General features: G+C 36.6%; 1 protein-coding gene across 5 annotated transcripts; it reads left to right on the top strand.

Moving 5' to 3' along the window:
* The first annotated feature begins 631 nt into the window (after positions 1-631).
* On the top strand, positions 632-14997 carry LOC129282456 (uncharacterized). 5 transcript variants are annotated; one of them, XM_064113858.1, is made up of 9 exons: positions 632-854; positions 1949-2090; positions 4205-4304; positions 6868-7039; positions 8020-8199; positions 8884-9125; positions 9557-9775; positions 10732-10939; positions 12579-14722. In XM_064113858.1, the coding sequence occupies exons 2-9, from the start codon at positions 1992-1994 to the stop codon at positions 12736-12738; spliced, it is 1380 nt and encodes a 459-aa protein (XP_063969928.1). In that variant the 5' UTR covers positions 632-854; positions 1949-1991; the 3' UTR covers positions 12739-14722. The 5 variants fall into 5 exon arrangements, with proteins under 5 accessions (XP_063969928.1, XP_063969930.1, XP_063969929.1 ...); XM_064113860.1 differs by having other exon boundaries at positions 634-854; positions 1952-2090; XM_064113859.1 differs by having other exon boundaries at positions 649-847; positions 1952-2090; positions 12579-14997.
* Positions 14998-16200: the final 1203 nt, after the last annotated feature.

Below are 16200 nucleotides of genomic sequence, written 5' to 3'. Positions count from 1 at the left end.
ATATTAAGTATAATGTTGGTGTCGGAATTGGAAGCAACATTTGGACTGCGTTCTTTATCTCCATGATTTATTCTTGAGTTTACAAAAATGATACAGATCACAATATCAATGGCTCAAACCCTAGAGGGTGACAGCTCTGGACCAACCTCATTTTAGGCTTGGTGTTATGCTCATGTAATCTTCACCTAACACCAACACCAAAAAAGGTCAACATTGAACTTGATATCACCCATTACCTCAGACCTCTCTCTGTCTCTCGACATAGCCATAACGGCTCAGATTTATATGTAGACTAACGTGTAATACCAAATACCCAGGTGCTGTGGGTACCCGGTAGAAAGGAATTCCTCCAATGCTCGAGCACCTCATCAGGGTAACTGTGCTAAAGCCGGGGCAATATTAAGCCATATTAATGCTGCATGATGTCATTATTTACGTATATGTATAGCAAAAAAAACCATATTGATAATCGATGGAACAAATACATTTGTTACAAATTAAAGTAGAAAGTACACGTATCTGCAAGGGAGAAGCAGCTTTTATTACCTGTGTGTCAAATAGCTAAAATTGAAACAAGCTCACGTGACGTTGTAGTAGAATGAACTTTGTGACCCATTTGTAATGACTGAGCAAATACAAAAACTTTTCAATCAGCTGACAGCCCTCGATCGAGTGCGCTTCAAAAGTTTCTTTCCTTATAAAAAAGCAAAATTATATTTATGGTGTCATGTCTACTGCTTCGGGAGTAACACTCATTGGGAAATCTGCAAAAGGAGAAAGGTTCATGTGAATTTTAGGGAGCTCAACAAGACCCTTCATTCCGCATAACTGCCGAAATTGTGCTCAGGTGACAGGTATGTTTTTTTTTATATTACTAACAGTATTGTTTATGTTGTTTGTCCGTTCTGGTAATTACAACCGATTGTGTGAATCCAGTACGAATTCAACTGCACTCCGATATGGCTGATAATAACTTGATTTTATTTGTTTAAATGGGGAGTCTTCTCAATTCTACCTTTAACACAGCAAACAGTTTGACCATTGATCTTTTCTGTTGCAATAGAATATCTTGAAATACAACAATTGACATGTCGAAGAACATATGTGATAATATGATTCCTCTGGTGAAGGAAACACGTATAAATGCACAATATCTTCTTGAATGTAATTTCCCTATCTGTGTATTATACGTTCCAGTAATCATTTATGTGAGGAGAAAAAAGAAGTAGATATTGTAGAAATTTTCGCATTGCGTGTTTATAAGGGATTTCAATGAAAGCTTGCATATTGTGACTACAAATATGGAATTATTCTTTGCAAAGTGTACAGGCTTGATATAGATGCATAATGGAAAAAAATGAAATAAAAAGGCTTACGTGTTCATGACACACACATTCGTAATCTTCAAGGGCTTACAGTTCAAATCTTTATTTTATTTTTTATCAAAAATATTTTGACACTTCAATCTAATTCATGTCATTGTTATTACATATTCATATTGTATTTTCATTATGAGAAACATTAATATTGCTTATAGGACTTTTTTGTTGGTATAATAATCTTCTTTATCAGCATGATTGTTCATAAAGTTTTCGTCATTTCTTTGATCAGTTTAGTTGAAATGGTAATTACAATCCTTGTATTTGCTATCGTTTTTGCCATTATTTTCATTATTGATATCAGTAAAATTAATGCTATTGATTATCATTATCATTAGTAGTAGTAGTAGTAGTAGTAGTAGTAGTAGTGTCATTATCATAATTTTTTTTATTTTACTACTACTACTACTACTATTACTACTACTACTATCATTATCACCATCATTGTCATTATTATCAACGTTTCTTCCTTTTTGACCATCATAACTGCCATTAATAATCTGCACCTAGTATGTTAGCGAATTCATTAACTCGATTGAGTTTTTTGAATGCCCGTTTTTCTACTTTAGCAGGTTAAACAAGGGCATCGTCCTACGAAAGAAAATAAATCCCATGCCAAGGTTTGATTGGTTGAAGATGAAGGGACGAGAAGATGAAGAACGCATTATATCAGACACCAATAGAAACACCTCTGCAATCGGCACGATGGAGGTATGCATAATAATGAATGATAATTATACATGAATTTTGCGGAAATTCTGTATGGATATAACTGGGCCCTGTTGCATAAAACTTTATGCCATAATGACATAAATTACACAATGTTTATGCAACAGGGCCCTGATTGACTAAATTGTGCATTATTTTGCGGTGTTAGTACACATATACTTCGTCTCGAAAGTTTGTGATTAAAGCTATGAGTATATGCCTCAGATAGTACTATTCACTGAGAGGCGCAGGCCAGAAGTGAATACCCGGAGTGAATAGTACTATCGGATCCATCGATGCCCATAATTTTCATTTCATTTAATTTTTTCTCATTTTGATTTTAGCATTCCAACATTTTTCGTTCGTTTTGATATTCAAATATCAGGAAAACATATAGCAAGTCCCGATGTACAATAATTATAATCAAAGTTATCCGAACAAATTCCCTCGAAAACTGCAAATCCATAGTTGATTTAGTTTTAGGAAATTTTCATTGTCCACTGAAGAAATGAAAACATTATAATTTTCGTCAGTATACTGACCAAATCGCTTACTGGTATCCACCTTCTTTATCAAGCAGACGGTTTTTAAAACATTTATTACAAGCTGAGCTAAAGAAATGAAAGCCGACGCTACCGCGATCGGTATCTGGCCACTGGCTACAGCCCTGACACCGCGACAGTGATGCAGTGATCATGGTGATGTATCAGAGTCCAAAAATTACATGCAGTTTACATGTTTAGTAAGAAATTCATTAGAAACATACCAAGATACCAACTTTTTAGTTGTTTCGCAGTACCCTCCCTGTTCGATAAGCAAAAAATCCCCAAACTTTAGATATGTGTAAATGTAATCTGAGAACATACTTTGCCAGATATGGTAAAGTGAAGGTTTTCTATTATATGAAAGTGAAATTCAGATACACATATCATATGATATCAGAGATTAAGGTTTCAAAGATATTGCAACGTTTTCTGCGTTTAGGCAAGAGGCCTTGTTCAAAACATAAGCATGTAGCTCAGACTGCGAAAACGGGCAGCCATGTTTTTCGTGTGTTTACACATACTATTACTATATCGCGCGTAACATGTACTGCGCATAGGCATCGCATAGGCATTGGAGTACTATTAACGTTAGTACTCCGTGATCCGACGTGGCTGCCATTGTGTGAGTGATATTTGAAAATACTGTGTGGAATATTGGGAAAATTTCGGAGTATGGAAACTGCGTGCATTACCCCTTTAGTGCCAAAATAACCCAATCTCGCGCCGGACTCTTCGCCGAGTCATCAAGTCAAGGGCCCCGAGTCCAAGTCCGAGACCGAGTCATGAACCTTCGAGTCAGAGTCCGAGACCGGCAAAAACGGACTCCAGTCCGGTTTCGAGTCACACTCCACTGCTTGGCTGTGACGTCATTTCCCGAGTAGTATTTGGGATATATCGTCATAAAAGTTACGTCACTTTCCGAATAACAAGTACATCATTATGATCATGGAGTATCAATTCTGAAATAGTTAAAACAACCCATAATCACGTGAAGCTCTTCCAACAAATCGCATGATGATAAATGTTTGATCCCATTCATAAAAATGATAATTATGATTACAATCATAAACAGTCACGAGTAAGCGCAGACCTTGAAAATTACAGAATAAAAATTTAATTCTGTATTTAGATTTTGAATGAATATTGTAAATCCGTTTTACTTTTACTGTTATCTTAGTTTGTTCTGGCAACATTTTCATTTTTTTGGGGGGTGTATCCCCGGCTCACCTCTCCCCTATACTAGCTCACTATACACTAGCTCATAAATTATGATATGACGTTTACTGCTTTCCTGTAAAATATATAAATACAAAACAGTAATAATCATGACAACGGCATAATAATAATAATAATAATAATAATGAAAACGGAATATTTACTCCGGGTCGCCACTTCAGTTCCATAAATTGTTATCCCACTGGGTCCTTGATCTTATTACCAAGGTTTTCAGCTGGGCTGCCTAGGCGCTCAATCATTCCAAGAATTTCTTACTGATTACCTATTCACCTATCCTGGGTTGAGTGCAGTATCAAATGAAATCATTGCTTATTATGAAATATACCCTTTCTACAGGTTGCAAAGGGACTGGGAACAATAACGACTGGTATCTTCATCGTAGGTGAGATGGCCGGAACAGGAGTGCTAGCATTACCACGAGCTATTGTTGATGCCGGTAGGTATTTTTTCTAGTTTTTTCGAAGATTTGTCTGGATAATTATAAACAATGTGATTTATTCTGATGTTCAGAGGACGAGATCATGTAGGCTTATTTTCATTTGGTGCAATGCAAATTCGTCCAATTCCCAACTCGTCCACTATAAGTTGGTCTACCATCAGTTGGTCCAATTAGTTGGTCCAATGGCCTTTTATTCCGTATACCATTTGGTCTAATGAGACCAAGTGTTCATTGGGCAAAATGAATGAAACTAAAACGGATATTAGATTAATTGGTTAAGAGACGAAATGGTCATAGACGAACTGGTTATTAGACGAAGAAATGATTTGACCAAATGGTTACTGGACCTGGTTGTTAGACGAAATATAGATGGAAGGAATGGCATTAGACTAAATGAAGTTGACCATGTGGTGAGTGGACAAGTTGGCAGTAGACGAATTGCAATTTACCATCATGTATATGCTGAAGCATCGGAGTCATAGCATAGCATAGGTGGATAGAGCTTCCACCCGCTATTACGAGACCACCGGAAACAAAAGTACTTCAAAAGGTCAAGCTGCGCGCATTGACATCTTGGATATAACATGAGCAGATGAGAAAAAAGTAATGCAAAGACACGTACCCTTTTGACAAACGGGGGGGGGGGGGGGGGCTTTGGACGACGCGTAGGGTTCAAATTATGGCGGTGCCACGTACAACCTTCTGTACAAGACGCCTTTTTTATGATATTTATTGTTCATGTTCGTTTCCTTTGATCTTTCAAAAAAAAAAAAAAATATATATATATATATATGTATATATATAAATAACGTCATATCCATCTTAACGCTTTAGATTCCAGGGGGTACGTGTTCCATTTTTGGGCGTAAGCGCGGAGTATTATCTTTTATATATTTTTTTGGGGGGGTGGGGGCGCAACAGTTATGTCCCTCCAAAAAAAGCAAAGATAGTCCTGTGCGCTAGTCAACTGTTGCAAAATATACCGATAAGTGAGTGGGCCGGGTTCTTTTTTCATTTCATATTGACTATGTTGACATGTGCTTGTTTGGTCATGACTTCCTTGATCCTTTATGAAGGGGGATCTTTACCTCTAGTAACATAAGTTTACTTTTAAATTTAACGGCCACAGAAAGACATTGCTAATCTCCTGTAGGCCCTATAATCTGGAAATCAAAATATAAATTTGTTAATTATAATTAATAAATAATATAATGTAATATTATAAATAATGATAATTGTAAAATGTTGATTAGCATCGAACAAAATAAGGGGTCATGTAAACGAAACTGACAATACCAAACCTGGTCTGAGACAACTCACCGGGCTTTGAAATTCTGCGTTGCACTGGTCTCTTCTCATGCTACTCCGATGTGATGAAAGCGATAGGCAACTGTCCATCCTGACTTTACTAAATATTCCAACGTCATAGAATCTATAGACTGTCGTGAAGAAGTAGATTGGATTTTGTAGATAGTCCAAATTGTATCATCAATTCTACATGTGGCTAAACTTCGAGGCTTGAGTTTATAGTCTATATTTCAGGTCAGAAGCAAAAATGAAGCAAAAAAAATCTTAATCTCGCTTCGTTGACAGAAAAAAGGTTGGAATACTTTTAGCATGGAGCTATTACAGCTCCATGCTTTTAGTGTCCTGTATCTACGGGCATGAGTTCCCGAACTGGGAATCGCGGTTATGTAGAATATGAATGGTCTGGTCTGATTTAATAGAGCGGACCACAAATACGTCTTACTCGAGCGAAACTTGAAGCAATAATGGAACAAGAATGCAATTTCTGCAATGAAAGACAGTGCGCGTAGTAAATTTCACCCTTCTGACCCGAATCCATTGTTCCAAGTTATGCGCGCATAGTATTGACATATGTCGATTACGCGATCTCCTTTGTGAAGAGAACGTGATCGTATTACAAAGGCAAGAAAAGAGAAAGAAGAAGAAGAAAAAAAAGAAGCCTCATGTCGGAAAACAAAGTTTAATCTTTTTAATCCCCACCCCCGAAAGGTGTCGATCCGCGGAAAGTTTTATTCATCTGGGGAACATTACGCAATAATACAAAGCGCCATCCCCCCCTAATGAACAGAAAGCGCGAGCGGATATAAGCCCATGCTCACCCGTTTTTTAACGCAATATAAATTTATCTGTATTACCATTTGATTATGAGGCCTATTTGAATACTCCCTAGAAACAGTGTTTCGCAATAAGCGGAACTAAAGTATATCCCAACTTTCATATTTTACATCCGATTTAGATTTATTTAATATCCTCCAATTTTGTATTCCATTTATTATTTTGACGAAGTGGTCGTGACCTTGTAAGCAACTTGGGAATCAAATTTTCCTTTGTGAGATAGTTTAACAATGGCAATGTACTGTAACTGCGGTAGGCATGTGATTTCGGGTCTATAAAAAAAGAGGAGGGCCTCCTGGCATTTACAGAGGCAACTTATTGAAATAATTTACCATTGCATGGTCGTAATTTATTAACCATTGAATATATTTAACTCAAATTAATCACAAAAGATTACAACTTCCCTTATGTTTCATAGGTTGGTTTGGTCTGCCATTGATAATAATTGCTGCGATCATGTCGGCTTATACGGGTGTAGTTCTAGGCCGGTGCTGGACCATCATCAAGGATAGGTTCCCAGATAAGTATGCATGTCATACCCGGTATCCCTACCCTGCTATAGGGTTCGAGGCGTATGGCAAAATAGGAAGGTAAGGTAGTGTAACATAACTTATATTATTTCTTTTCATGCTAGGCCTATTTTATTTCATTTTGATCATCTGTTAATGTATGCATTTATTTTTTATATATTCATTTATTGCAATATTCTTATTGTATTGTTTTTCATTCATTTGTATTTTATTTCATTGATCATTGTTTTCTTAATTATTCAATTATCATTATTATTATTATCATTATTATTATCATTATTGTTATTATTATTATCATTATATATATGTTTTTTTTTATGGGGGAGAGAGTATTCATTTGCTTTTATCTATAGTAGCCTACCGTGATATTTTATACAAAGTTTTAACCAAAATAATAATAATAAATGATGTATAGTGCAGTTATCAACCTTATTTGGTGCTCGAGGTGCTTTAATATTACCCCGGCTAAGATCTGCAACCGATTTCGGTGCTCACAGCCATTTGAGGAATTACTTCCTGCCGGTACCGATTTTCGTCAGGTGTCTTGAATGGATCATATTTTGGATCGAATTCTTGTTGAACGAAATAGCACCATGGCCTGGGATCGAACCGACGACGCTCTGCTTCAAAGTCCAGAGACTTATCCAATGGGCCACAACGCTTCACATAATCCTTTCAACAAGAACAACTTAGATTAATTCATAGCCATGATATTTATGTTTTATTTATCTTCTTTTTTTTTGGGGGGGGGGGTCGGCTCGCGAGGTATTGTATTTTAAAGATTGTTGAATTACTTTAATGCTGAAATATTGAAAACAAATATCCTGCTATTTTGTGAACATAACACTGACCCCTTCCGGGATTGGAAAGAATTTTCCCACCCCATCCCTTACACATGATTTTTTTTTAAACTTCGCTTGCATAATTGTGTTTATAGCCTGGAAGGCTTTGCAGTTTATAAGCGGGTTGGCTTTTTTTAACATGTTAAATAATACTGCGACGTTTCTCTGTCCCTGTTATTTTCCCGGTGTTTGTAACAGCTACATAGTAACGTTTTGTGTGAACGCAACCCTGTTTGGAGTGAGTACGGTCTTCCTCCTACTGGCAGCAAGTAATATGGAGCTTTTAGTCGAAAGGGGGTTCTCGTTCTGCTATTGGTTGCCCATCATAGCAGCCTGTCTCATTCCTTTAACGTGGTTTGGCACCCCCAAAGATTTCTGGTAGGTAAACAACTGTTATTGCAATTATTATTATTATTATAATCAATAGTGTTATAACTATCACACCCCAAAACCCCACACATGCCATCACCCCTCACACACCAACACACCAGCACACACACCTTTAAACACCCTTTACTTTTGTTTAATACTCGTCTTTTTTTCGTTTCGTGTTTCAATGATTTTTTAAAAATAAAATGTAATGTATCTCAAACACTACTTAGACTGACCCCTCTTTGCATCTATTTTAAACAAAATCTTCCTATTCATCTTTGCTTTAGTTTCCTTATTCTTCCTCTCATTAACCTTTTTTCAGCCTCTTCTGTTTCCCTGTTTCTCTCTCTCTCTGAACTTTTTTTAAATGATAGCCCCTGCCATTTCGGCTTCCTGTACTTTTAAATTCCTAAACACATGGCTTAAAAATATAAAACATTGTTTATGCTTGTCACTTTAACAACTATTGTTTAAAGTTATAAAACATATGTATACATTTTGTTTTAAAGTGTTTAATTAGTTTAAACAATTTAAACAAGTTCCTTGAAATTGTTTCAACGTTTAAACAACTTGTTGTTAAGAGTGACGAGCTTAACCGGAGTGCTGAAAAAATAAATTACTGTTTAAAAAAAATTACTGTTTATCCTATGTCACTAATTTCCCATTTTCTCCTCTTCCATTTCTGACCAGGCCAGTAGCCATTGGCGCCATGGCAGCTACGAGCATTGCCTGCATTCTTCTATTCATTCAAATCATGACGGAAATCCATGACTACCCGGACACAACACACACGTCGCCCTCTTTCGTCAGTTTCTTTGTAGCTTTTGGAACCATCATATTTGCCTTTGGAGGACATGCAGCTTTCCCTACGATACAACACGACATGAGGGAGCCAAAATCATTCCCGAAGAGTATTGCTCTGGCGTATTCAAGTGAGATATTATAGTTAAATCATGTTTAAAGTTTGGAAATATTTTGTATGTTATATTGAAATTTCAATTCCAAGTCCAAATTTACAACAGTTTAGTGACCTTATATCATTTTATCGACTGACTATTAATAAGAGCTGGGGCAACCCCCCCCCCCTTTTAATCATAAGTATGTTCATTGAATATTAATGAAGACTCGCATCAAGATGTTTTACCGAGGTAATGCAAATCTTTAAAGTATCATGATTTCTCTATTCCTTGTCCAATTGTGATCAAATTTTCAGCCTGGGATACCCTTTCAAGTCGAGACTCTGGAAATAGCTGCTACCGTTTCACCATGACATGAGATGGCGCCCTACATGGACTGCCACCACGGTCAGGGCAACACAGGTCCAACACTAATTTCTTAATATTATTTCTTTTTACCCCGCTAGTCATTGTCGTGATGTACTTCCCTGTGGCGGCTGCCGGTTATTTCGTCTACGGTGATCTCTTCATCACCATGAACACCGACTACATCCTCGATATCATATACAAGGGAGTCATCCACAAAATAGTCACCATCATGATTCTACTTCATTTGGTTTTCGGTTTCGTCATCGTCATCAACCCATTATGTCAGCAGCTCGAGGAAGCCCTTCATATACCATTGCGTAAGAAACATCAGCAGTTTATTTGCATTTGATTAATGAATGCCCACAACGTGATTCTCGAAGATTTTTTTTCCAGATTAAAATGTATTAATTTAATCCTTATGTAACTTGGGACGGACAGTGAGTATTGTGTAAAGGACGAAACCAACCAAAACAATAGTTTACATGAATGAAATTAAAAAATCAAGCAAGCATTACACTAAAAATGTTATCAAAATCGGATTGCGAGATAAAAAAGTTATGACTTTTTCAAGGTGTCGTTTAATTTAAAAAAAGTTATATGCAAATCTTGCTGGGTATGCAGACTAGGGGACTAATAAGTCTATCCACTCGCTATTCATTTTGTATATTATTACATATATTTTTATTTTCTCCTCATTGTCATGTGAAACAAAGTTGTATTCCTCCCTGAACAAAATGTGGAAGCACCATTGTTTTCACAGTTTGTGGTTCAAGCAAGTTGGCCCTTGTTGCCAAATCTGTACAGATTGAACAATTAAAAAAGAAGAAATAGTAAGTGATTTATGTCGACGCGCTCATTTAAAAATTAATCGAAACTGTAAGAAATTACATTAATTTTTTTACAATGAAATTAAATTTTCAATGTTTTGCTTGATTTTAAATATTTGTTTACAATCCTACATGGACATCACATTTATATATCATTGGTAATAGATTGACAAGTCTAAATTTGCAACTCATCATAATGTTTACTTAGTAAATCTTTGTGGGACACCACTTTTGCTGATGTAATCATTAAAAGATATGTGTTTAGTTTAAATGAAACACGGTGTTTTGTTTTAGATATGGTATGTCCTAAAAATTGACCCAACTCGATGGGATTGCCCATATACTGTAAAAGACAAATAAAACTGAAAGAAAGCGAGTTTGGAATACATATCAACTTCCTTTTAGCTTCTCATTCTTTCTTTCTTTTCTTTCTTTTTTTTCTGCAGAATTCAGCTGGAAGCGGATGATTATTCGAACCCTTGTCGTAGGACTGGTCCTCTTTACTGGTGAAACCATTCCCCATTTTGGAGCTATCCTGTCTCTGGTGGGAGGGTCTACGGTGACCTTCCTTACGTTCGTCTTTCCCTCCCTCTTCTACCTTCGACTCTTATACGGAGGCTCTCACAAAGATTCATCAATTGATGACAGTGGAAGGTGGGTAGGAGAAGATAAAATGTGACCAGCTTCCCCAAAACCAATACTCTACTGGGAAGAACACAGTGTCCCACAGTGTGTGCCATGGTGTGTTCAGAAAGTGTGTAACACAGTGTGATATCACCTTCACACTGTTCATTTTGAGCATTTCAACATTGTGAATCACAAACTCAGATAGTCGACCATGTGAACACACTGTGAACAGTCACACACTGTCGAGGTGTCCATGCACAGTGTGAAAATATATATCTTCACAATCTTGATTTTGAGCATTTCAACAGTAAGAATTACACATCCACATTGTCGACCGTGTGAACACGCTGTGAATGGTCACACTGTCGACGTGTCCACAGTTTACACTTTGGAAACACCGTGCGCTCATGCTATGTGACACTGTTCTTTTCAGAAGGGTAGGTAGCCCAGAATGAAATTTGAGATTCTTATTATTAAAATATTGACAGTATAAAGAAGAACATTAAGTCGTTCAGACGTCGAGCTAATTCACTATTTTTCCCCTTCTTTTTAAAACCAAATTACATTTTGGCTAGCTAAAGAGAACTTTCCCGGCGACTTATTGTGGTTTTGGGGTGGCTGGACACATATGGTGGTGTGAACTTACTTCGCGCGTTACCTAATTTTGCGCGCGGTCGAATATCTCTTTGTCTAATTAATATCTTGAAAAAATGATATCATCGACCAAAATTACCCAGTATGGTAATTTTCTTGGAGGTAAGGTCTCAAATTGTGAAAATATTGGTAAAACATCAGCGAATTTTGTTACCTTTTGCGTCCGCTCTGAGAAAATCCGGTCTTCTCGACAAGCATCAAGAAATCACCAGTTTGCAGCAGAGGTCTCCAAATAAGTAAAATGTTATACCTAACGACTTTATGGCATTTTAACCTCCATCTGATATAATTATCCTACCTTTGTCTGCTTGATTTTTTTTATCTAAAGCTTTGCAAAACGATCGTGCGCAAAGTGAGGTCACACTTTTTTATGAGTAAACACTTTTTTCAGCCGAGCCCGCACTAGTCGATCGCCATGAAATTTTGAGATCGCGATACGAGCGAAACCATTGACCGACTTTATAATTCCCTCAAGCTAATTTGACTTTGGGATCTTGCCTTCCGTCTGGTATTTATGATTTTGATTAATTTTGTGCGAACTGTGAGGAATTTTTGATTGAAAATCAACTTCATGATTATTTTTCAAATTTATGCGAAATATGGTCACCCCATTATACGTTATGAACCTATCTACGATCAAGTTCCATGAAACAAGAAAAACATTTTTAATGCAGCATCTCCTAGTTTTCTGCCCAATTCTATTAACACACACAATGCCCTTATCACTCTATCTCCAAATGTTTCTCACAATTTCCTATGTATATACACGTCAAGTGTATATACACGTCAAGTGTAAAACATAATTTACTCATCTCTTTATTCCTCGAGAGTTTTATCTAATTCAGTTTAAATATTAGGAAAGTAAATCTTAATCATGAAAATACTGTGTTGAATTTATAATCAATTATATTATGTCAGCATTCACCCCCTCTCTCCAACCATTCCCCCAATTCCCCGCCCTTCTCTCTCTATTTATCCCGCTCTCTCTCTCTCTCTCTCTGTTCCTGAGCAGACATCTTGCCATTCATCACAAAGTTATCCACGCTGAAATCATACTGGTTGGAGTTCTAGGGGGCGTGGCATCGACGTACTCCGTGATTTATTCTATAGCAAGTGGCCAATCACAATTCACCGTACCGTGCTACGTCAACATAACAGCAGCCCATCTCTAAACTTTCCAACCAATCAGCGGGTGAGCTCCACCCCCCCCCCCACAGTAACGCAAGATGTGCTGAACGCTGAGCTTTGCCTGTATCTACGCCTTCCATTACGTTGTTAGTGACTGGACACTATTATGGTGCTGCAATCAATATGGGACCAATGACCCTTTCGCTGTTGATGGGAATCAAACTTTTGGGGAATGATCCTCAATATTTGAGAGAGAATGCGTCGTATTTTTTTTCAATGATAAATCTAATGTATATACACTGTAAAAATGAAGTGCTAATTTAGCACTTACACTGCTTGTATAGTGACTGCACTACGAGTGCTGATTTTTTAGTTCAAATTTAAATTAGAAAATCAGCAGTCGTAGTTCAGTCACTATGCAAGCACTGTAAGTGCCAAATTAACATTTCATTTTTTTGCAGTGTACACTTTAAAAACACTGAGTAAAAATCTACCAAATATTGGATATATAGAAAGGGGGCATGCATGTTTGCTGGGTATTTTTTACCCCATGCATATTGGGCTATTTTAACGCAACAACTCGTAAAATTTACAAAATATTGGGTATCATAGTGCTTTTACCCAACCAACATGCATGTTTCCATTTTACCCAATATTTGGTAAACCTTTTTTTAGAGTGTAATGTGGCAAAGAACCTATGCAATTCAAATTGATCTACGCCGTCATTTCTTAAGCGCAAAATATTTGTGTTGTGATCAGAATATTTCCAGGTTAATGAGTGAATAACAACACCTCCCCCCCCAGAAAAAAAAACTATTACATCATTATTACTGTTTCTACCGTTATTGATTTTTTTTTCAGAATATTGCACACTTTGACAAGGGATGCACTCTTCCTATAAAACAATGAACTATACATGTAAAAATCAAATAAGAAACAAGGACAAAATGGTGTAATGAAAGTGTCGGTGCAGTTCAATGTATATTATCATTTTGGTCGAGATTTATATGGCCTTTTTCAAAAATTGTATATGCGGTATGTACATCACAAACTTTTAATAACATCATGAGCATAAGCAGATCGAGGAGCTACTATCGCAAGCATTTACACTGTAAATCTGGGTTGACAAAAAATTACCAGTTGCCATCATTAGAGAACGACACCTTAAGGTGTTAACATTACACCCTAGAGATTGGACATAATGCCAAAGTGTAAAGTAAAACAAAACAAATTAGTTGTAATAGCTCCCATAGGTATTGAAGTAGCATCGAACATATTAACACCGGAATGGAATGACTGGCTAACGTGGTACACATCCCTTTTTAATCTGTTAATTGTATCATTATCATTTTATTCTTTTTTGCTGTATATGCAGATTCTTCCAACATGTCAAATGCATCAGTGAAATAGATAAATGAAAAAAAAAATGCTTTCGAAAACGGAGATATATTTTCATGATTTTATCCTTATCATTTGGGAAAAGCAGAACAAATCACTTATCTACAAGGAGCTCATTTCATAATACTTGTTTTTTGTAAGTTTTAAGGACATTTTCAGGCCTGAAATTCATATACATATTTATCAAAATATTTTTATACAATATAAATGACCAATATGAAAGAGAAACATTTTCTCTATCCGATGGTGCAATGGTATTAAATTTGACTTTAGGTTAAAGGAGGTAATATTTTAGAGACAGAAATCTCATGATTCACGAGATTTTGCTGGGAGGAGGATTCAGCCACGAGATGATTTGGATGAATCTATCCTGTTTGCTCATTAGCATATAGGGACCTGCGGTCTGACTGTTGAAATACGAGCACGACGCCCACACAATCCTTGTTTCAGAGAAAATCCGTATTTCTATGTTGTCCAATGTTTTTCTCTTCCATTGTACTTTGTATATATAATCAGAAATATATAATTGTGATATAGTGTATAGATATTGGTACGTTTGTAACTGTTTATCAGGACAAAATGAAAATGTTTCACGTCATTAAAAATACTGAGATAAAAAAATATATGTTAACCATTCTCCATCATTTCAACAAGATTGTAATTTTATTCATCATGTTATGTACATGTATATACAATATCATACAAATTCCGACAAGATAGAACGAATTCAATTTTTCTTTTCATCATGAAAAACAATAATATCTTTAGAACTATTTACACTGTATACAATATTGCACTGTGATGGATTTGGCAGGTTAGTATTCGAACAAATTCTCACTATGGAGTGTATTAATATTTACATTCTTCAATATAAATTAAGATTCATGGTTTTGTCAGAAATATGTTAAACATTGTCTGTTCGGTCACACCATTCTGTCGTCGATACATTTAAATTAACATTGATAGATAATACCATGTAGTAATAATCTCATAACAGGGTCATTTAAGATCATGGTGGAACTGCTCCCCCGGTCGGTACTGCTCTCAAAAAGATGACAGAATCGGGTAGTATTTCATCAACATTTGTTGTCTTTACAAGTCGTCAGATCTCGAAAAATTCTTGATTTTGATTGGCTGACAAGCACTGTTACTATAGTAAATGTTGGATATAACAAGACTTGTTGGATAAGATGTCTGACAAGGCTTCCACGAAACGCCCCCGGACATTCCCTTTGATACATAATTAAACGAGAAAAAATCACGTAGATATACATAGATAATACAGTACTTCAACCAAACTACAAGGTTAAATAATATTGGTCTCTCTAGACCCTCTTCAAACACGATTATGTGTAAATGCGACACATGATCATGACGATGAATGTATTGGGGAGGAATGTGTGCACGGTTTTAGTGAGCATGGTGATGCCATCCAATTCATATTCTGTTCAAGATTTTCAAACTAATAAGTCTTTCCCATGGGAAATCTCATTTTCTAGAACATTTACAAGAACATTGTAACATCACAATTAGTTATCTTAGTAGGCAATTAATGTCCGTCTTTGACAGAGGCCTCGCTTGGCTTTGAATGTCCAGTGGATGACCGATCATTTTTTTCCGCCAAGTTTTTGCTGACAAACTTCTTGATCATCTTGATCAGGAGTATTCATGGCGGCTGCTGCGGCGCCTTTGGGAATGTTTTCAGTTCGACCGTCGGCCTCTGACGTCAGTCAAGTTAAGCGTGGCCCTCTCTGTCTGGTCCACCTTGATTTTGGAACACAATCGTCCAGTTTCCCTCCTTGCACTGGTTGAAGGGTTACCATTGGTCATGGTCAAGGGTTAGTAGTAATAGCCTCCAGTGGTCTCTTGAGGGTAATCATAACCATTTGCCTGCATACAGAGAGAGAGAGAGGGAGGGGGGGGGGGAAGATGTGAAAAAATAATTCATTTTAAGTGGAAACTGACTACATACATAAACAGATGGATGATTTTTTGAATGAATGAATGAATGATTAAACATGTGATCAAACAGGTATATCGATATATATTAAGTGGAGACATGCGCATATTAACTAACATACATGTAGATGCAAGTTATGACGCTGGTG

The sequence above is a fragment of the Lytechinus pictus genome, chromosome 19 (genome assembly GCF_037042905.1).
Source record: "Lytechinus pictus isolate F3 Inbred chromosome 19, Lp3.0, whole genome shotgun sequence".
Taxonomy (NCBI): Eukaryota; Metazoa; Echinodermata; class Echinoidea; order Temnopleuroida; family Toxopneustidae; genus Lytechinus; species Lytechinus pictus.
This window is presented reverse-complemented; position numbering and strand designations above follow the sequence as displayed.

Coding starts and splice junctions, on each gene's coding strand:
- LOC129282456 (XM_064113859.1), top strand. CDS start 1,992: ATGCCAAGGTTTGATTGGTTGAAGATGAAGGGACGAGAAGATGAAGAA. Junction 4,305..6,867: donor ACGAGCTATTGTTGATGCCG/GTAGGTATTTTT, acceptor TATGTTTCATAG/GTTGGTTTGGTCTGCCATTG. Junction 9,126..9,556: donor TATTGCTCTGGCGTATTCAA/GTGAGATATTAT, acceptor TTACCCCGCTAG/TCATTGTCGTGATGTACTTC.